This window comes from Gouania willdenowi, chromosome 24, assembly GCF_900634775.1.
Source record: "Gouania willdenowi chromosome 24, fGouWil2.1, whole genome shotgun sequence".
Classification (NCBI taxonomy): domain Eukaryota; kingdom Metazoa; phylum Chordata; class Actinopteri; order Blenniiformes; family Gobiesocidae; genus Gouania; species Gouania willdenowi.
The window spans coordinates 5,846,391-5,867,411 of NC_041066.1; the positions used below are offsets into that span (position 1 = coordinate 5,846,391).

At 38.9% G+C, this 21,021-nt stretch overlaps 2 protein-coding genes across 6 annotated transcripts; one reads left to right on the plus strand and one right to left on the minus strand.

Moving 5' to 3' along the window:
* The first annotated feature begins 1,239 nt into the window (after positions 1–1,239).
* On the plus strand, positions 1,240–10,276 carry LOC114458134 (serine/threonine-protein phosphatase PP1-beta catalytic subunit). Its single transcript, XM_028440435.1, has 8 exons — positions 1,240–1,365; positions 4,662–4,793; positions 5,741–5,971; positions 6,165–6,269; positions 6,340–6,411; positions 7,246–7,397; positions 8,102–8,236; positions 8,301–10,276. The coding sequence occupies exons 1-8, from the start codon at positions 1,314–1,316 to the stop codon at positions 8,403–8,405; spliced, it is 984 nt and encodes a 327-aa protein (XP_028296236.1). The 5' UTR covers positions 1,240–1,313; the 3' UTR covers positions 8,406–10,276.
* A 627-nt stretch (positions 10,277–10,903) lies between these two features.
* Positions 10,904–20,545, minus strand: bpnt1 (bisphosphate nucleotidase 1). Of its 5 annotated transcripts, none has more exons than XM_028440430.1 (10): positions 20,391–20,545; positions 18,771–18,916; positions 18,578–18,682; positions 17,210–17,317; positions 17,044–17,092; positions 14,551–14,628; positions 14,331–14,422; positions 14,076–14,273; positions 13,726–13,831; positions 10,904–11,130 (listed from the first exon to the last, which is right to left on the minus strand). In XM_028440430.1, exons 2-10 carry the CDS (start codon positions 18,885–18,887, stop codon positions 10,979–10,981), a joined length of 1,005 nt encoding a protein of 334 aa, XP_028296231.1. In that variant the 5' UTR covers positions 18,888–18,916; positions 20,391–20,545; the 3' UTR covers positions 10,904–10,978. The 5 variants fall into 5 exon arrangements, with proteins under 5 accessions (XP_028296231.1, XP_028296233.1, XP_028296232.1 ...); XM_028440432.1 differs by having other exon boundaries at positions 18,771–18,894; positions 20,391–20,525; XM_028440431.1 differs by having other exon boundaries at positions 20,367–20,493.
* Between the last annotated feature and the right edge of the window lie 476 nt (positions 20,546–21,021).

Below are 21,021 nucleotides of genomic sequence, written 5' to 3' on the forward strand. Positions count from 1 at the left end.
TTTTTTTTTTCCTGCAAATATTTGTAATTGAAAGATGATACATTTTGTATATATTTCTGTCTCTATCAATGGTATTTGTATTTATTGATGAAATAAAAACTTGAAAAAGTTGTTTTTGTCCATCATATATAGTGTTTTGTATGATTATTGTATATTAAGTTTTACTGATGTGACATTTTGTCAGGACACAAGGTTTATTCATAGATTAAAATGTAACTTTATATTGACTTGTCTTTGTTTATCCTAAATAATCTTCTTTACATATATTTTCTATCCAAAATGCTACACTATTTTGTTATTCTATGTGAGAGACACAAAAAATAAGAAAGAAATGTCCTCATTCATATGCAAATTTGTCCTTTAATTGGGTTATTGAAGAGTAACTAAACCAAAACAACTTTTTTCAGCTAAAAACAAATGTATTTGGGTATGAAGTAGTGTTGTTCATTGATCCTTGTCCAACTTTTGACATTTTAATCAAAGTATTTTGATTTGGCATCTTATGTTGTCAAATGAGAGTGACTGCCCCCTGCTGGTTGAAACCAGGCTACTGTAATATAATTTTGTTATTGGCTGAAAATGGAAGTTTGTGGCGTTTTGGTGACTTTATATATATATATATATATATATATATATATACTAGCATTTGTCGACTGAGAGATTTTATAATATAGACTGGGCGTGTCTTAACTGTTTCTGGAGCACCGCCCCTAATCAAGCATTAAAAAACAAATCCAGCCTAGATCCACTTCAGCCAAAACATCGGGTTTAGGTATTCTTTAAACGCTTAAACTAAATATGCTAAATTACAAATAAATATTTTCAAAACATGCACTAATATTTATCTGCCACATGTGTTTCTCCTCCTTTTGAACAGAAAGTTGCCCCATGTATTACAGTAGCACCACCAGGAATTAGGCAGATAACATGGTGCAGCTATTGTTGGGGCCTTAAAACAAAATAACAATAGTTACTATTATTGTGAAAATAATATACTTTTATTTACAGAAAGATAAAAAAAAATGCCTGACTCGAGGATTAGGGCCAATTTTGATAGAGAAAATATTTTTCAAATATTTATTAATTTCGAATAAAGTCGAAATTTCGAGAATAAAGTCGAAATACAAATGTCAAGATTAAAAAACAAAAAGGGTTTCATAAAATTCATGTATGTGGTATTTGGGCTTCGAGGGAGAGACGGATGCTTCCATAAGACGCATGCGCACTACCGCAGTCGCGGACCGTCGTAGCAGGGAAACGTTTTGTGTCGCAACACCTGCCTGAACCAGCCTGACAGCAGGAGCTGCAGAAAGATGGCGGAGAGCGAGTTGAACGTTGACAGCCTCATCTCTCGACTCCTGGAAGGTACGTCCACACCAGCATGGCTTCCCTGTCGTTGGTAGAAATGGAATCCGACTAAAGTGTCTCTTTGAACGCTGTGACTTTGCGACACGGTGGGAATAATTTCTACGACGTGTGCGGTTGCTAGCATGCCCTGCGTTAAAGGCTCCACCGTGACCTGAATAACATACCTTCTCGTTATTCATTAGTGGCCAGTCAATGGTGTCGTTAGCTAACTTGGTATGTGGTGAAGATAAATGTGCTTCTATTTGATATTTACTAGTCGAACAACTCGACAGTGTTGCCGTTTCGGGGGTCTGTGGGTGGGAGAACAAGAAAAACGTGGTTGCTTAGTAACGCTAACGGTTCCTGTTGCTTAGCGCTGAAGCTAATACTATCAGCACGGACACGCCCCCTTACGTTGGACTTAACAACATTACATTATTGCGTGTGGAAACCACCCTGTACAGGATAAGCAGGCAGAGAAAACATAACAAAACTGTCCCTCTAATGCAGAGATGGGCAACTCCCATCACAGCTGAGGCCATAAAAATGTGATTGTCTGATTCGAGGGCCACATTATGATATATATTATGCATCAGTATTTAGAATCCAACCTACCTGAACATTATTATTGTTACTTTTGTGTTTTTACTGCCTTTTGTGCATATCATCTTCATTTTGTGCATGTTTTGTGTCACTTAATATTTTTTTTCTTTCATTTTGTGTGTTTTTCTTGATATTTTGGGCCTGTACTACAAAGCTGGATAAATGTATTCGAGATATCTCTTCGTTACCGGGCTTCACCTAACCAAACATTTTCTGTCAGAGAGCCCCTGTCCTACGAAGCGGGATATGAACACGTTCACTTAAGCAAGGTGATTTCAGACAGCTGACGTGCGCGCTCCGGTTACGAGTGGAGATTGTAGCGTCAGACCAATCACAAACACGGAGAAACTGTGTGGAGCAGGGGTCACCAACACAGTGCCCGCGGGCACCAGATAGCCCTCATGGACCATGTGAGGGTCCCTCAGGAGCTCTAGTCACCAATGAGCTCCATCTAAAAGTCTGATTTACTTTCCAGGATTCAAACTTACAAAGTAAATAAATTACATATTTTAGATGTAGTTAGTGCTAAGTAGAGTTGAATACCAATGCACGTGATAAAGCTTTAGTATTATATTACCATCTTTAAAACATTTATTTTCACTAAAACATTGTAAAAATGTTTTCAAGTGTTGCAGATCTGGAGTATGTTATATATATATATAATATGATATAACGTATTTTTTAAAAGCAATGTGGATTTGCATAAAATATGAGATAAATGTTACATTTTACAAATGTTACATATTATGAGATTACTTAAAAGTTGTTTGTTTGTTAGCTAGTTAAATAGGAAGATGATTTTTTTGCAATGAAATGTAATGAAAATAAAACAATTGCACAAATTAGGTGAAATAAAGTGTTACATGTTGAAGCATTTCCTACTTTTTAAAGTTACTGCTAGCCTCACTTATTATCTTACCCTCAAATTAAAATGAAACTGTGAACTTTTAGTGTTTAAGAAGTGCTTCTCAAACTGGTAGCCCTACAGACTCTACAGTACCTATGAAGTGGCTCACGGTTTCAGAAAGGTTGGTGACCCCTGGTGTAGCGCAATTTACGTCACAATTGAGGAATAATTATTTTTAAAATATGTAGAATTAAAATCCATAAATTAGACAAAAAAACAACACTGTTGCTGCAGAGAAAGCAGGAGAAAAGGAACACGGTTAAAAGTGTGAGATTATACAATATTAATCCATGGGATGATAAACGTTCGGACAGCGCTCTGATCAGTTTCACTTTATTACATCACACACATGTTTCTAATCAGGGAGTCCTCCTCAATTTATCAGACACATGACAGCGCATTGTTTCACTGTAGTGTTCCTGCTGATGCTGTCTGCGTCATTATAGCATGTGTATTAATAAATGAAAGAATGAATGACTTAATCTGTCCGTGATACGGAAAGTGTGCGACACAGGCTTCATCAGGTGCCTGTAGATCATAAATAAAAGAATTGCATTTAGTCATTAATTATCTTATTTCCTAAACACATATGTCAGATCTGCACCAACAAGGATCTCCTAACAATGGGCAGCTTATTTTCCATGAGAACTGATTGGTCTGGAGGCGGGCCTTTTGTACTTGCTCAGATCTTATCCACTTCATAACCTGGTCACGACCAGGTTAGGTGTTCAGCCTAAGTTACTATGGTGATTTAGCCCCGTAAGAGGTTAGCCAGCGTCTTATTACAGGACACATTGAATAAATCCTGAAAGTTAGTGCGGTAAGAGGGAATCCAGCTTTGTAGTACATGTAGGCCCCTAGTGTTTTTCTGTCATTTTTTTTTTATTTTTGGAGTCATTCTGTGCTGCTCAAAATTAGACCAATGGTCACATGTTGTCCCCAGTCTGCCATTGTACATGTCTGATCTTATCCCTGAGGCAGTAACTGTCTCATTATGTGTGAACCTCCTGCAGAGAAAAACACACAAAATGCTATTAAACAGAAGGCTCAGCTATCTGCAAACACTGCAACAAAAGAAGTGTAAAATCATCTTTAACATGTTTGTATTTCAATTATTCCAAAGTTTTTTGTGTGTTAATTCTTAATATCACATGTACTTTATCTGTAACTGTAAGATAACTGAGGCCAAACTTCTACATCAGTGTTGTTATATATGTGTGTACACGTGATGTCATCCTCTAGATGTTTCTGTCCTCCCTGTGTGACACGGCTTTCCCATGAGCTCCCAGCTGAGGCAACGATGAGCTGTGTGCTTGTTGGTAGAGTCCAGTGGTCACTGGAGCAGAACCAATGCAACAGCTCTCCTTCTTTGATTTGTTCTGCAAATGTAAACAAAACAAGAAGTCAGTTAACCACACTGTAGAGACTGGCTTCCAACTCGCCTTCATAGCAAAGAGAGCAGCTCATGCCAGATCACATCACTATCACTTAAATACACAACATAAAGGGGCTTTTGACTTTAAAATGAACCTTTCCAGGTTGATGTTGCGTCTCCTTGATGTGAAAATGCTGGTAAACCACACAGTGCTTAGTGAGGTTTAGCCAAGGCTGCTCTTTTTAAGGGACCACAGCGTATTGGTTACATAACTTGGCACTTAAGCAGAAATGAGTCTTGCATTAGATCACGCTGACTGATGGTGTATTTTATTAGTTTTCCTAGTTGCATCCTTTTTGTGGTTAACATCTCGTCTTCATTTCAGACTAGGATTTATCATTTGCTCAGCTTCTAAACTTTGCCTTTCAGTGCGAGGATGTCGTCCAGGGAAGGTTGTGCAGATGTCGGAGGCCGAGGTGAGAGGGCTCTGCATCAAGTCCAGAGAGATTTTCCTCAGTCAACCCATTCTGCTGGAACTGGAGGCTCCTCTAAAAATCTGTGGTAAGCATCCCTAAAAACAGAAACGGGAATGTCGAACTAATTTTAGTTCAGGGGCCAAATATGGAACAGTTTGATTTCATGTGGATTATAGTCGGGAAAACAAGTAACTTCAACATGAATGTGCCGTAGTTTGTACTTCCACGTATAAATGATATATGAAGTATGCAAGTGTAAGGCACCAACAGTATCCAAGCAAAGAGTGACCCTAAACTTAGTCACTTTATATTTCCATCATTTGGTGAGTGATTTTGATTTAATATGGTAAAAACTGCAGGATTTTGGAAGTATTATGGGTGCACTCAGTTCTTTCAACAATTTGTCGTTAAAAAGACTGCAATCATATGATAAAAGCAGGGGAAATCTATGAGCTCTGCAAATAATGTGGAGGGACTGAGATATATCTACTTCTGTATTAGTTGGTCATTTACACAATGATTCATGTTTTCTGTCATTTTTAATTTCCCCTGCGAGGCCACATTGGATGTTCATTAGGACCGGATTTGGCCCCTGACCCTTGAGTTTGACACACGTGCCTTAAAGAGGAACTAAACCCTGAGGTTTTGGCTTACGTGTGTCCAGACTTGAAATTCCGAAAATGCCTTGATTATGGGTGGGGCTCCTGGAGCAGATAAGACACGCCCAGTCTATACTATAAAATCTCCAAAGAACAATTTATGCTATGCTAACTAGCTACTCAATACTTACTATAGCTCTTTTTTCACAATTCTCTCAATCCAACCACTCACAACAGAATGCAGAGTCCACAGGTGATAGTTTATATAGAAGTTGAACATCAATCAACAACACTTCTTTAAATAAATTTGTTTTCACCAGATTTGTGTTTGAGTTACTCTTTAAAACACGCAGTACTGCTTTATGAACGTTTGTCAATATTAAAGTGTGGGATGTGACTAAAATACAGTTCATGCTGAACCTTTAATTGTCAGGTGATATCCATGGACAGTACACAGACCTGCTGAGGCTGTTTGAGTACGGGGGTTTCCCTCCAGAGGCCAACTATCTGTTCCTGGGTGATTATGTGGACCGAGGGAAGCAGTCACTGGAGACCATCTGCCTGCTGCTGGCCTACAAGATCAAATACCCCGAGAACTTCTTCCTGCTCAGAGGAAACCACGAGTGTGCCTCCATCAACCGCATCTATGGCTTCTATGATGAGTGTGAGTCAGAAAACCCATTAAAATCCCATCTCTGTAAAAACAAAAGGATCACCTTTTAAGTTGTTTTTATTGTTTATTTGATTGTTTTTTTGTTTTTGTTTTTTTTTTTAAGCAAAGATCAATAACAGCCTATTGAGTTTTACCAAAAAAAAATCTGACTTGCAATCATTCTTTGTTTAAATCTGTTGCACAGGCAAACGCAGGTTCAACATAAAGCTATGGAAGACGTTCACAGATTGCTTCAACTGTCTGCCTATCGCCGCCATCATTGATGAGAAGATCTTCTGCTGTCACGGAGGTTTGTGCTGCATCAGACAGCAGACGTGTAAAATAAATGTGATGGATAATCCAACTTTCTTTCATCTCAGGACTGTCCCCTGACCTTCAGTCTATGGAACAAATCCGACGCATTATGAGACCCACTGATGTCCCAGATACAGGTCTGCTATACTGCATATGGTCAACCAAACGCATAACCTTACTAACCTCATTAAGATCCATCCCTTCAATGTGTTGTTTAGTTTTGTTTATTAAGATCCCATTAGCTGCAGCAGAGCAGTTAGAAGTAGCTATTCTTCCTGGAGTCTAACAAAATTGTACATACAAAAAACATAGTAAAGCAATTAAAAATAAGCAAAACACAATAATAATATCTTTATTTTTATATTGCGCTTTTAAAAAAACAACCCTCTAATAATGAAAGTTTTAAAAGTCATTGTAACATTAAAACTCATGATAAGTAGTTTTAATGGTTAAAAGCCTGTCTGAATAGAGTTTAACCCAGAATTTTTCAGCCTTGGGGTCGTGGCCCCATTTGGGATCGCCTGGCATCTAAACTGTATTCTGTACTTTCACTTTCTGAAATATAAATCTAGTTCAAATAAAATGCAGTATAAAAATATCTGAGATGGCACAGTCTGTCACTAATTTTCTATTTGTAACGCTGTAACAAACATGATCAAAAACTAATTCTAGAAAAATAAAAATGTCTTTGGGGCATAAGCAAATAGTGATATCGAAATGGGGTCATGATCCAAAAAAGGTTTGGAACCACTTGTGTACCCTAAATCTTCACCAGTGTAATTTAGACATAGGTCTACATATATAACATATACATACATATTTCTGAATGTAATATGGATATTTTATATCTTAATCTGTTATTACCACATATTATCACACATTTATGGCTTCAATCTATAAAAGTAACACAGGTGTGTCACAGGTTTGAGACGTGTTCATCACACCTGTCTGTCTGTCTGTCTGTGTCTCAGGCCTGCTGTGTGACCTACTGTGGTCAGATCCAGACAAAGATGTTCAGGGCTGGGGGGAGAACGACCGAGGTGTGTCCTTCACCTTCGGGGCCGACGTGGTCAGCAAGTTCCTCAACCGCCACGACCTGGACCTCATCTGTCGGGCACATCAGGTTAGGCTGGGAGACACGGTTTATTTTAAACTAAAGCTGCTTACGACCATTTCTTTAATCAGATAAAGACACAGGCTGTGTTTGAAATGGCATACTAACATACTACTCATACTAAGTTTGACGTCAAAATTAGTACGTAGTCATGTAGTCACAATAGACCAGCGGTCACCAACCTTTCTGAAACTGTGTGCTACTTCATAGGTACTGTATAGTCCAAAGGGCTAACAGTTAGAAAAGGACTTTTTAAATACTAAATGATCATGGTCTCACTTTAATTAGAGGCTAAGATAATAAGGAGTAACTTAAAAAGGTTGGAAATGTTTAAGTTTCAACATGCAACACTTTATTTCTCCTCCTAATTTATGCAGTCGTTTCATTTTCATTACATTTCATAGAAAATTATCATCTTCCTATTTTACTGTTTACTAAAACAACTTTTAATGGTCCATGTGGGCTACCTGTTGCCCATGGGCATCGTATTGGTGACCCCTGCATTAGATGGTATGAAAAGATTGAGACTATGGATTTATCTGATATGAAATGATCATTTCCAGCAGCTTATGCTACAGGTTTTAATCATCAAAATATCAAAGAGTTCAGCTTTCTTTCTTATTCTGACAAACTAAAAATATGTAAAGATTGAAGAAGTGAGTGCTATAATCTGCTGCTCTACTTGTTCTGATTCAGTCTCTGCTGCTCCTCAGGTTGTTGAGGACGGCTACGAGTTCTTTGCGAAGCGGCAGCTGGTCACGCTGTTTTCAGCACCAAACTACTGCGGCGAGTTTGACAACGCCGGCGGCATGATGAGCGTGGACGAGTCGCTCATGTGCTCCTTTCAGGTAAAAGTAAAACAAACTGTTTTTCTTCAGCTAGACATGTTGTCACCGTTCACTGCATTTCTAGATCCTGAAGCCGTCAGAGAAGAAAGCGAAGTACCAGTACGGGGGCGTGAACGCAGGACGCCCCGTCACCCCACCACGTACCGCTCAGGCGCCAAAGAAGAGGTGAGCGGGCGGTCTCCACTCTTCTGCTCCTCCCCACAGGCCGACCTTTGGCGCCCCCCACCCCGCAGGCAGCCTCAAACACTCCAGCCTTCTCTCAGTCCGTGTGGTTAAGTGAACATGAAAAGCTCCCACAGTGTTTTCTCCTTTTTTTCGTGGATGTTTGAACACTTGAGTGGTTTTTCTTCCTCTTTATTTGATGCCAAATGCTCTGTGTTTATTACACTGATCATCCATAACATCATTGGTGGATAACACCAACACACTTGCCATCATGGGACTTTTTCGAGGGTGGTGTACATTAGCATTAGCTAAGGAGCTGCTGTATCTGAAGCTGTAGCTTTCTGATACAAAAGGGTGGAAACACACAATCCAACGCATGTTTTTGGTATTTTAACAGGAGACCTTGTTGCGGCTGATTTTGTGTTTAATGTGGAGAGAAATGCTTCCAATTTCCCATCGTGATTTTGCAGCTGCATGCACAGTGGACAAACGTGATTTAGCTGAAAAGGTGCACAACTAACACATTTTCTGTTTGTTTCAGTAATTCCAGGGGCCTCATTTATAAAACTGGTCGTAGGTAAGATCACTTCAGCTGGCGTACTAAAAACCAGGAAGTGCATATGCAAAAAAAAGGTTCAGATTTATAAAAGAGGGCGCACGTTCTATGCCTGTTTCTATTTATAAATCACAACCTACTCTAAGGTTGTCATACGTGAGAAAACGTTTTTGCTTTGCCCTTATGGTGCCTATAAAAGGTCAGGTGAAAGCCCTTAATGAATATTCACTGATACTCATGGACCGAGGGGGAAAATTAGCGAATTAAACAAATTTCACTTAATGCGAGGTGGAGGTATTAATTGGTGAGGTGGACACACACAGGAGAGACTAATTTGTTGACACAGTGGACATCACGAATGCTAGAAAGGCAGAAGAGCGTTGCCTCAGAGGGTCAGACTGTGGCTGAGGTGAAAAAGAAATGACCGATATAAAAGCGGAGGTGAAAAGGCATATCGCTTTCTAGAGGAAGAGTGTCTGTGCAACAGGTGGTGGAAAGGACGGAGCTTACCCTTATAGACCAAAACCTGGAGAGTATCTTTGGGCCCTCAGTGTTGTAACAGAGGTGAAGGGGGAAGCACAGGATTAAATAGTATCTTCTTGTTTCAAATAATAAAATTAGCATGTAGTAAAACACTTTTGGAACGTAATTCACAATACAAATTCAATTCAAAAGTTCAACAATGTTTTCATTTAGTCAGTGTTTACTGGGTCAGTGATGCTGTGGCTGGGGTGAGTGAGGCTGGGGGCTCCACAGCACCTTGTCCTCCAGCGATGCAGATAAGCGACTGTGCATCTTAATGCATTGTGAGTGTGTGCCTTTTATAACAGCTACAGTGTTGCAGTTAATTGATCAGTAGTTTTGTGCAATAATCATGTCAATTTAATTACAAATATTATGAAACTGTATTTGTAGGCACGCACATGTTCACTCATGCACTTCCTGCGGCGTCAGTTTAATTGTTTTCTCCTTTGTTTTTACAAATTCTTCATATGTGATGTGTTGTGAAATGTATCAGTTTCATTTTAATTTCATCCTTCTCCTGTTGGGGTTGGAGTTTCCCGTTTCTCCTGATTTTGTGCTTGCCAAGTCAGTTTTTTATAAATCCCAAACGTTGTGTACGCCGCGTTTATAAATGAGGCCCCTGGACACTTAGTTTTTAGTCAAACAGACGATGAATCACAAACGCCGTGTGGGCTCAACCAAGGGACACAAGGAGGCCCTGTTTGTTTTGGTTTTAAGTAGATAAAAAAAAAAGAAAAAGCATTACATGGTATTCAGTACATTTCTTTATTTCACTCTGTTATAACCAAGTTAAGGCTGGAGGAATAAAAACAAACATACATGGTGATTAAAAAGTGGATGTGTTGGGAATGTTTCTGAGGTACGGATGAAAATCCTTCAAATTTAAAGACGTGCAATGAAGATTTACAAGCAGAAGAAACTCAACCTTTACAAGCGATGAAAGCTTTTGTTCAGTGCTTAACGTCACAGCTACACCTTCAGTCTTTCTCATTGGATGATTCAACAACCTGTGCACCTTTTCTGCTCATCTTTGAACAAGCATTTGTTTGTTAAAGAGCTGGTATAAGTTAGTGAGAACACAACTCAACATTATCCAGCACTTCCAGCATTCAGGTGTGTCGACAGGCCTCTGCAAAGAAGCCTGAAAATCATTGTTTCCCTTGAACTCCAGTAATTGTACAACATCCAATAAAAGCTAACTTTAAAGCCAAAAAGTGAAAGTGTGGGGTGATGTTAGCATCACGTTAGCATTACTTCCATTGAATGCAGTCATCTCAAGCTTAATAACATCCTCTAATTTCTTTTTACATTTTTTAACTTCTGTTGATCTCTTTGAGATTTGTATGAATTTATTCAGTGTGAAATAAATGGAAGTGTTGTCAAGTTTCTCCTTGCTTGTCACTGATTCTATGTTATTGATTTATTCTTCTGAGACAGAATTAAGGAGTTTAATCACGGTAATTTAGAGAAGTGGTTTATCATCACTGACACAGACTTCAGTCTGACTTGAGGTTTTGCTGCACTGACTGTGGGACCCTCTGGAGGTAGTAGTCATGGTTACGCAGAGTGGCGAGAACCCCCGCAGAGTTCATGTGCTTCACATTGGCGTCGTAGCGATATGGATTCCCGTGCATATCGGTCAGTTTACCTGCGATAGGAAATAAGATGGAGAAAAACATTCACACTGATGCTCAGATCACAGAACAACCACTAATTGAACACATCCTGCTGCTTTCACACCAGTATAGTCCTGGACCTGAAACAAATGGGAGAAGAAGAGCTGATAGTTTTATCATTTATTGATTCAGCTCTTTTGTGTTCACAGCGCACTCTTTGATCCGCTCCAAAATGGTGGGGAAAACGTGTCAGTTACAGAGCGGCTTGTTTTTGATGCACTACGACTCAGTTCACTGAATCCCAAACTTTTTGGCTTAAGTACCCCTTTCTCCTTTTTCTGAATTTGAAAGCCTCCCACTTGAAATTTGTAATCCCAAAAACAAAATAGAAAAACCCACTTTACTGGTTTTAATTTACTGTCCTCCTGGTCCATCTTCGGAGTTTCTCTCTGAACTCTCTAAATTTAATGACTTTCTCACTGATCTGGTGCTGAGCACTGATAAAGCTATCATAGTAGGTGACTTTAACATTCATGTTGATGAAGAAAACAGCCTAAATAAATTATTTACCTCACTATTAGATTAAATCGACATTACACAAAATGTAAACAAACCAACTCATGATCTTAATCATGCCCTGGACCTTGTTCTAACATATGGTTTAGATACTGATCACCTGATAATATATCCTCAAAATTCTTTCAGATCACTTCCTGTTATCCTTTGAATTAAAAATATCAGCCTGCTTAAATTCTTTGAGAAGAATACACTATAGTAGATCACTGTCTGAAAAAGCTGTAGCTAGATTAAAAGATTTAGTTCCATCATTGCTTACCTCTGATCCATATGATATCTCAATAGAGAGTAGCTATCAATGTCTACCAACAGAGAAAATAGATGATCTTATCAACAGTGCAATGTTGTCACTGCACACAGCTCTGGATGCTGTTGCTCCGCTTAAAAAGAAAATGATACGTCATAAAAAGGTCGCCCCCTGGTATGAATCTGAATTGCGTCTTTTAAAACAGGCATCGCGGAAATTGGAAAGGAAGTGGCTCTCTTCAAACATGGTAGAAGTTCATATTGCCTGGAGAAAGAGTTTAACTTATAAAAAAGCTCTTTGCAAAGCGCGAACTTCTTATTACTCAACTCTAACAGAGGACAACAAAAAAAATCCTCGGTTTCTATTCAACACTAGCCAGGCTCACCAAAAACCACAGCTCTGTCGAACCCTCTATTCCTGTCAACCTGAGCAGTGTCGACTTCAATAAATTCTTTACTGATAAAATTCTAGTAATTAGAAACAAAGCTAATGTCCCCCTGCAGGAGTGCTCAATAATTTCTTAAACAAAACAGCTCCTGAGGTATCCCCAACATGCAGCTTTTTTTTTTACATAAGTAGTTTTACTCCAATTGGTCTATCTGAACTGACCTCAATAGTTAGTGCTTCTAAACCCAACAACCTGTCTTTTAGATCCAATCCCAACTCCACTATTTAAAGATGTTCTTCCACTAATCAGCACTAACATGGTGAACTGGATTAATACATCTTTAGTAACAGATTATGTACCACAGGCCTTCAAAACTACTGTAATCAAACCTCTCCTTAAACAACCCTCCCTCGATCCAAGTGACAGACCAATATCCAATCTCCCTTTTTTTTCCAAAATTCTTGAAAATGTCATTGCAGGTCAACTATGTGATCACCTACTTAGGAACAATTTATACGAGAGCTTTCAGTCTGGCTTTAGAGCCCATCACAGCACAGAGACTGCCTTAGTAAAAGTAACCAATCATCTCCTCTTAGCCTCAGACACAGGGTTGGTCTCAGTTCTGGTGCTCTTAGATCTCAGTGCAGCTTTCGATACAGTGGATCATCATCTACTGCTGCAGAGACTGGAAAGCGTTTTTGGGATTAAAGAAACAGCGCTAGGTTGGTTTAAATCCTACCTATCAGACAGAACCCACTTTCTTCATGTGAATAATCTCTCCTCAGCTCATGCCAGAGTTAATCATGGAGTTCCACAAGGTTCAGTTCTGGGACTAATACTCTTTACATTATATATGCTTCCACTAGGATTTATTAAGGCGAAAAAGTTACTTAGTTCTGCTATAATGCTTTCATTTGTTAATTTTCCACTCTCTCCCTGTCTCAAGCACCCCCTGTAGTGCCACTGCGTACCCCATTTGAGAAACACTGACTCAGATCATACAGTGTGGATATGATGTTCAGCAGTAAAAAAGACAAAGAACAGTACGTCGCAGCCTGTTGTCCTGTAGGCAAAATTCAAACATCCACACACGCACACACTCCCATTCGCTGTTTTCCATCTGCACATGAGCTGTTTTAATGTTTTATGGTGTTTTATTTTACTTAACTTTATGTGCGCTGCAGTGCTGAGTCAGCTTTTTGTCAGAGCCGTAAATTAGATTGGAAACGCACCGAGACCGACCAAAACAATCCATCTAGAATCTGCTCGTCTGATCTACTCTAGACTTTGTTTGTGAGTTCACACTGACCCAAATGATGTTCAATGCAAACAAAATTTTAACAGCTCTAGGATTAGTCGACGTTAGGTTAATTTCTCTCGACACACAGAGTGGATTTAAAAAGCAAAATGTTTTACCTCCGACGGCATGCAGAATGGCTTCAGGAGCGCACGTGTCCCACTTCTTGCACCCTGGACTTGCAAAAACATAAGCAGAAGCTTTTCCTTCAATGAGTTGGATTATCTGTGGAAAGAAGACTCAGTGAACCTTTGGGTTTTAAACTGCTGGGTTGGGGGCGCTATATGGCCCATAAAAATGTTAGATCATGATTGTGTTTTATTTTGAAAGGGTTTGTTTTTTTAAATCATGGAGTGATTGGGGGGAGCTGAGACTTAAGCAGTTTTAGTTGATTTTATGTGGAACAGCTCAGATTTATCCTGATATCCAAGCATAAAGTCAAAGATGGAACAACACCATCCAAACTCACCTTGTTCCCAGCTCCTCCCACTCTCAAGACCTCATGAGGCTCCATGGCGTTCACACAGTCTGTCACCAACTTGTTGCTATGGGAACGGGTGGTGGTGATGATTCGCCTGTCACCTGGCACTTCTTTCAGTTGGAACCCGAACGCTCCCATCCCCGGCATTCCCCACAGGGTTCTCCCTAGAACGGCTCCTGGTCCCAGCTGCAGAAGAACGTGTCTCAGCTTCTAGAAACCTTCACACCGGAGCTAGTTTCCTACCTGGTAGTTGTAGAACGGCTGGTTGATGATTCCTGCGATGGCTCGGCCTGCGTATGCGATGCCAATGAGCACCGTCACGTTATCCAGAAGCCCTGAAGTAGCAAGTTATTCATTTATTTTTTTCTACTGCTTTCACATGAAATAAATGATTGAGCTCCACATTTGCTTTTGTATTGTTACTGCAGAATAAAGGATTTGGATAAGAATGGTCTTTGCATACAGCGAGCTGTGCTGTGAGGCTGAGAGGTGTCCTGCCCTGTGTGAGCTGTCACAGCTGGGAGGTGGAGGAACCTTATCGCTGTAGTAGGTAGAAAGAGCGAGGAAGAGGAGGAGGAGGAAGAACAATATAAGAAATATTCAAAGAAGAGATGAAGAAATGTGAAACTGACTTAGAGACGCTGTGAGGGAGAAGCAAAGAACTGAAGGTGAGGCTGAGGCTAAGAACCTGGACTTGTTTCTCCAGCATGTGGTTTTTGATTCATTGAGGGCTTTTTGCATGTCTTTGATCAATCATAAAGTAAAATCACATCAGGTGTAGGGCCTCAGCATGAAATGCCTCACATGTAGGGTTGGGCATCATTTGAATGATTCCGATTCCTCGTTTCGATTCATAACGATTCCCGATTCCTTTAAGAGGCAATTGTGTGTATTGTATCCAATGTTAAGAGTTCCTACAGCTTCAGTCAAATTAAATTCAAGACTTTTTATTCCCATTTGAAATAAAATTTAAGACCAACTTCACAGTAAACATAATTGGGTGGAAAAAAACGCCACATTACATAAGGTTAGGGTCATTTTTTTCTAGTGCAAACGTGCAACTGGCGACCCCCCCACACAGTAAACACACAAAATGACAGTAAAATACACAAAAAAAAGACTAAAATAATCAAAATAACTCCAAAAACACAAGGTGACGACAAAAATAGCCAGAAATCTGTATTAAAAAAAAATCAAAACCATTAAGAAAAATGTTTGCATGGACAGGCAATTTTCATAAAATTTACATTTTACCATGTTGTTTATACATTGAAAAAATTAATGTTACTATTTATTTAAAAATGTGAGACTAATTCCAATCATAAAATCATCTTATGTGTTAAAATTTAAGACTTTCGAAAAGTTGATTTAAGACATTTTAATTAAAATTAAGGCTTTATTTTTAGATTCACGAATTGAATGCCTTTTAAGACTTTTTAAGAATTCGTGGGAACCCTGTATATATACAAACATGTGACATAACATTACATATAGTGTTGCACAGAGCCGAGGTGTTAATTTTACTAAAGTGAAGCCACACTTTAGAACACCACTGCACACTGTTCATGGTTGCGCGGTAACTCAAACACTTCCAGTGGATTTTTCTTTGTTGGTGTTCAAAGTCGTCTTCATCGGTCAGCGGACTGGGTATCAGAAGTAGCAATCAATCTTTCAAAATTTGAACAATTCCTGGAGAATCGGAAAGTTAGTCCTAGGACCACTCGATGCCCAACCCTACTCACATAGAAGTTTTGGGACAATATCACATTTACACACTAACACACAGGAGAACGGGTGATTGGATGTCTAGAAAGTTTGCCTAATGGAGAACTTTAATGTGTTGTGATGAACAAGCGACATAGGGGCGGATTCACTAAAGATTTATGGGTATTAAAACGTGTGCAAACGTCACTCCATGCGCTAATAAAGGATACAAACCGCAGGGAATCAGGACTGAGCATCTTCTCCGAAAACGGAAAAAAATGCTCCAGTTAACCTTTTTAGTATAAGAAAATAATTGAAATAAAACAATAATCAATATTAACAGCTACTGAATAAGAAAATACATTGGAAAGTGTGTGTGAGGAAGAGAAAAAGCTGGACACCCGAGGCAGTGCATGTGGAGTGTGATGTGGCTGTAGGTGGAGCTCCATGGATATCGCTCTGGACGCACCACTCCAGGGAGCTCCTGTGTCTTCTTCTCCATGTTTTGACCCTAAAACTCTCAAACTTTAGATGTGCTTCTGTGCACTCACCTCTCCATGAACAAGCAAAATGTTCATTTAAATACGGCCGTCTCAACCACGTTTATACGCTCACCTTTAAGTGCCGCAACAATAGTAAATTCCCCACAGCAGGTGAACAAACAGCGCTACCAAAGGAATTAGGGACGCACCTGGTTTACCACCCTTTATTTCAGAGCTTAGTGAATCTGCCCCTTAGAGTATTCTGACTGCATTTAAATCTGAAAAGGCACTGGTACAAAGAGAGGTTTAGCTGATGGTGTAATGGCTAAAACTGGTCGTCATTTTACCTGTTGCACGTCACAGCAGAAGCATCTACAATCATGGGATTTGGTGCAAAACTTGAGGGTGATTCGCCGGTTGTTGGTAATTTATGGTTTCACAAATAATGTTTTGGGACCAAATCACACATTCCCATGGGATTTTAACTGTTTAAATGAGTTGCTGAGTGTTTAGCAGTGTGGCTAACATCGCTAACTTAATCGAACGGGATTCAAGTGTAGCCATTCTCTTTTTGTAAATCATCGGCAGCATTTAAAATATCAAATTAATAAAAGTAGTTGATTGTATTCACTGTATTTAGGATGTTTAGCATAATTTCAGGAAGTTTCATATTCAGTAAAGTCATCTAAACAGGTAAAGATGATGAAACGTTAGGCAGAAATGGGTGAATCATAGGTTCAGGTGCAGCAGTTTGCTCAGAAGACGCTCACCTTCAGTGTATTCCTTGGTGCCGTCGAGAGGATCCACCCACACCACGAGCTGAGATTCAAACACAAACACCTTCAAACCACCACCAGAGCTTCCTGTGATGATGTCAGCACATGTTGACATGTGTTCAGATTTAGAATGAGCTTGTGGTGAAGATCACCAGGTTACCTCCTCCTCTTTCAGCTCACTGTATTCCCCTGGACAGCTTTTAGTGAGGATGTCCTCCGCCTGCCTGCTCTCAATCAGGTCCTCCTGCACTTCTTCAGCTGCTAAATCCTGCAAAAACCAACCAAGGTTGGGGTCCTTCATTATTGTAACCATGTAATTCGATAATTAATTACAATTATGACGTAATTATAATTGTGATTGAAAAGCTGTTGTAATAGTAATTAAATTGTAATTGAGTTCAGATAAATTACTTTGCCATGGAAATTCTATAGATAAAGTACATTAACACTGTGTTATAATTCTATGGCTTACACATACATAGTGAACAATCAATAAAACATGTTTCATATCAAGTTTTCCATTAGAAAAACAACATTTAAATCTAGGGCTATACTGATGGAAATAAGGCTTAGAACAAATGCGTTAATACCAATGTTTTCATTGATTTGGAAGCCTAACAACATAACTGAGCGATGAAAAACTAATGATATGATAGGTAATATTTTTTAGTGTATTTTATAGCTGATTTAAGTTATCATAAGAGATACTAACACAAGAGGAAGGTTGCATTTTATGAGGGCTAATATTTATTAAAGGCACAGTATTTGAGAATGTAACTGTAATTGACTTTCAGGGGGAAAATAACAATTGTAATTTTAGTTCTAATTGGAAAAATTGCCAGCTACTGTAATCATGAGTTGTACTAGTAATATATGAAAAATTAAATACTGTATCTCTTTTTTTTTACATTTTATACCGTGCACTTTCATATTGATTAACTTTTATACTGATTAACTTTTTATTCCGACAGACTTTTACCTTAACTTGTGTTGTTTTTATGATGATTGTCTGTTTGGCTTGAATCTCTGAAGTGTACTTGAACATTGTTGGGCGGGGCATGTGCAATGTCATTGTACTAGTGCAATGACATTAAAAGTAGAGGTGTCCCGATCTGATATTGATAACGGATATCGGTACGATATCAGCCAGAAAACGAATACTGGATTTTATCCGACTTCATCTAAAACCACTGATATGAGCTGTTGCTGACTATTGTTTTCTGATTGAGTAACATCACTTCATCAAGCCTTTTCTAACATTCCACACTACAAAATAAGTAATAAAAGTATGTATGATTCATGCTGATATTAGATTAATATCGGTATCGGCTGATACGCAAGGCTGCAATATTGCTATCATATCGGAAGGGAAAAAGTTGTATCGGGACATCCCTAAATAAAATGATTCTATAATTGAACATGGATAATTGAAGATGTAATTGTAATTGAACCTAACCCTGCCAAACAGGGACACTCTCCAGTTCCAAGCATTGCTTTAGTTTCACAATAAAGTGACTCAGCGACTTACCTCCTCTCCAATGATGGTGATTTTGGGGTAAAGTCTGGACAGTGAGGCACAGATGCTCTGCTGAGCCAGTCGGTCTGCCAGCGTCTGGAGATCATTGGCTCCGGTCTGTGGATGAGAGCAACCATCACAGATGAACAGCTCCAGTCTGTTCCATCACTACACTCTGCTCTGAAGGTTCATAATTAAGTCGTACCTTCACTACAATGTCGAGCTCTCCACTGTGTAGGACTTTCCTCACTATGGCTCCAGCCTTCTCAGCCACACAGTACGCAGAGGCCACCAGCCTCATCAGCACAGCTGGACTAGACATGGCTCAGCTGTGACGGGGAGGAAGGAAAACTAAGACACCAACGAAAATAGATAATTAAAAAAAAAAACATTATGAATCACACAGAAAGCCAGAACATTAGAACCACCTTATGCCTTATAATGTGGAGACCACAAACTGTCATATAAACAACCATTAAGAAGATGGTCTTTAGCATAAAAAGGTTTGAACCAAACCTTCTCATTGAATTTAAATGAAAAGGTGTGTCCAAACTAGGCTTGGACAACAAATCGATATTCAAGATATATCAAGTTCTCTATTATGGCCATATAGTAAATTACAATAATGCCTACATTCATATATTTTTATTTTATAGTTTCTTTTTTTATGGCAGTGGCTGTCAAAACGTAACACGTATCCATACACCGGCATTCTATCCGTATGGAACGCCCCTCATTGGCCAGTTTTAGGTGCACGTTACCTATCATGTGACCTAAACTGGCCAATAAGACGCTACGCACTTGTACTTCCGTTTTATATTAATACGTCAACTATGTTACAGACTAACCCTAACCCACGTTACAGACTAACTAACCCTAACCCTAAACTACATTATGGACTAACTAACCCTAAACTACATTACAGACTAACTAAACCTAACCATAACCCTAAACTATGTTACGAGAGTTGTTGCTTTATGCTACTTCTCAGGACTAAATAAAAAGCAGTTAGATGGATTGCTGAGTGCGTTCTAACCAAGACCTTCCACTAAACAAGCCACACTACTGAACTCACTCACACGTGCTGTTCCTTTTACAGGAGAAAGAGCAAAGAATAGCTGTTCTGTAATAAATGTGCCTGTAGAGCATTTTGCATCAGCAAATTTAACCCAGAACTGTCTTTCTGATAAAACTTTGAGTTTAAAAAATATCTAGATTTATATTGTATATCGCCATTTTGTGCATATCCCAATCCTAATCCAAATAATAGTAATGTACATTAGTAGCATCAAAATGTCCTAAATATTGTTCCATTTAAAGCTTCTGGAACTTTTTGGACATTAGTCTATAAACATTTAAGATGGTTGTTGGTGCAAATCCCTGTCATTCAGCAGTTTGCGATAGATTGACCACAATGTCTTTGACCAGCATCCATGTTGCGTTCAAATGCTCATAATAAACTCCGTTTATTCTTAATGTCGCCATGTGATTGGCTGGAAAGCACTTACATTAATGTAGCTCATATATTAACCATGTCAACACAGGCAGGTTCATTAGCAAAAGGCTACTTCTCTATGATTAAAACCTACCAACATTTAGCCATTTGACCACAACAATAAGTAGATACACATGACTTAACTCAAAGTTATGACATTATTAAGATGTATTTTGAGCACTGATTTATCATGAATGCCTCGGAAAACACCAGTTAGACGGGACGAACAATCGGAGCTAATGTGCTAACAGCTTCAAACGCTTCCTTTTAGCTATAAATATGTTTTATAATATAACAGATATTTACCGACGCTGACACGCAGAGACTCACTTTTATCGAGTTCACTTTAGCAGAGCAGGAAGTATGCTAACCTCTGACCCACAAAGAGCTGAAAACAAAGCACAAGATAGTTCCCTGCACACACACGACCACACGTCTACGTGCCGAGCTAAATGTGCACGTTTTTAATACACTGCTACGTAATAACTTGAGTTTAAACCTAACACATTAACACTTCTGTCCAATTAGTCTTGAGGATTTTAATTTTTGAATTAATAGAAAATAAACTACTTCGGTTATTGTGAAAAGCCAACGTTAATGTTGGGAATACATGAACTATCTTGATGTTTGAGATCCCTGTGAAACGACTGGAAACACGTGTTTTAGCGCCTCTATCTTTACTCAAAGGGACTTGAAAACAACAGCCCTCTGAAAAGCAGCGTTCATTTGACAGAAAGTTATAATTTAGTCGTGGTATTAAGTCTCCTGCTATAAATATAATGTATATTTTAATATGATTAAGTCTTTAGTAATCTTATTTCTTACTATTTTCAGTTTACTCCATTCAGAATAACTATAACCACACTGACAACAACCAAATTCCTCAATTGGCATTTGCACGTTTTATTTCTGCTGCTGTTGTTTTTTTCTAATTTATGTGTGTCTTACATATTGCTCTATT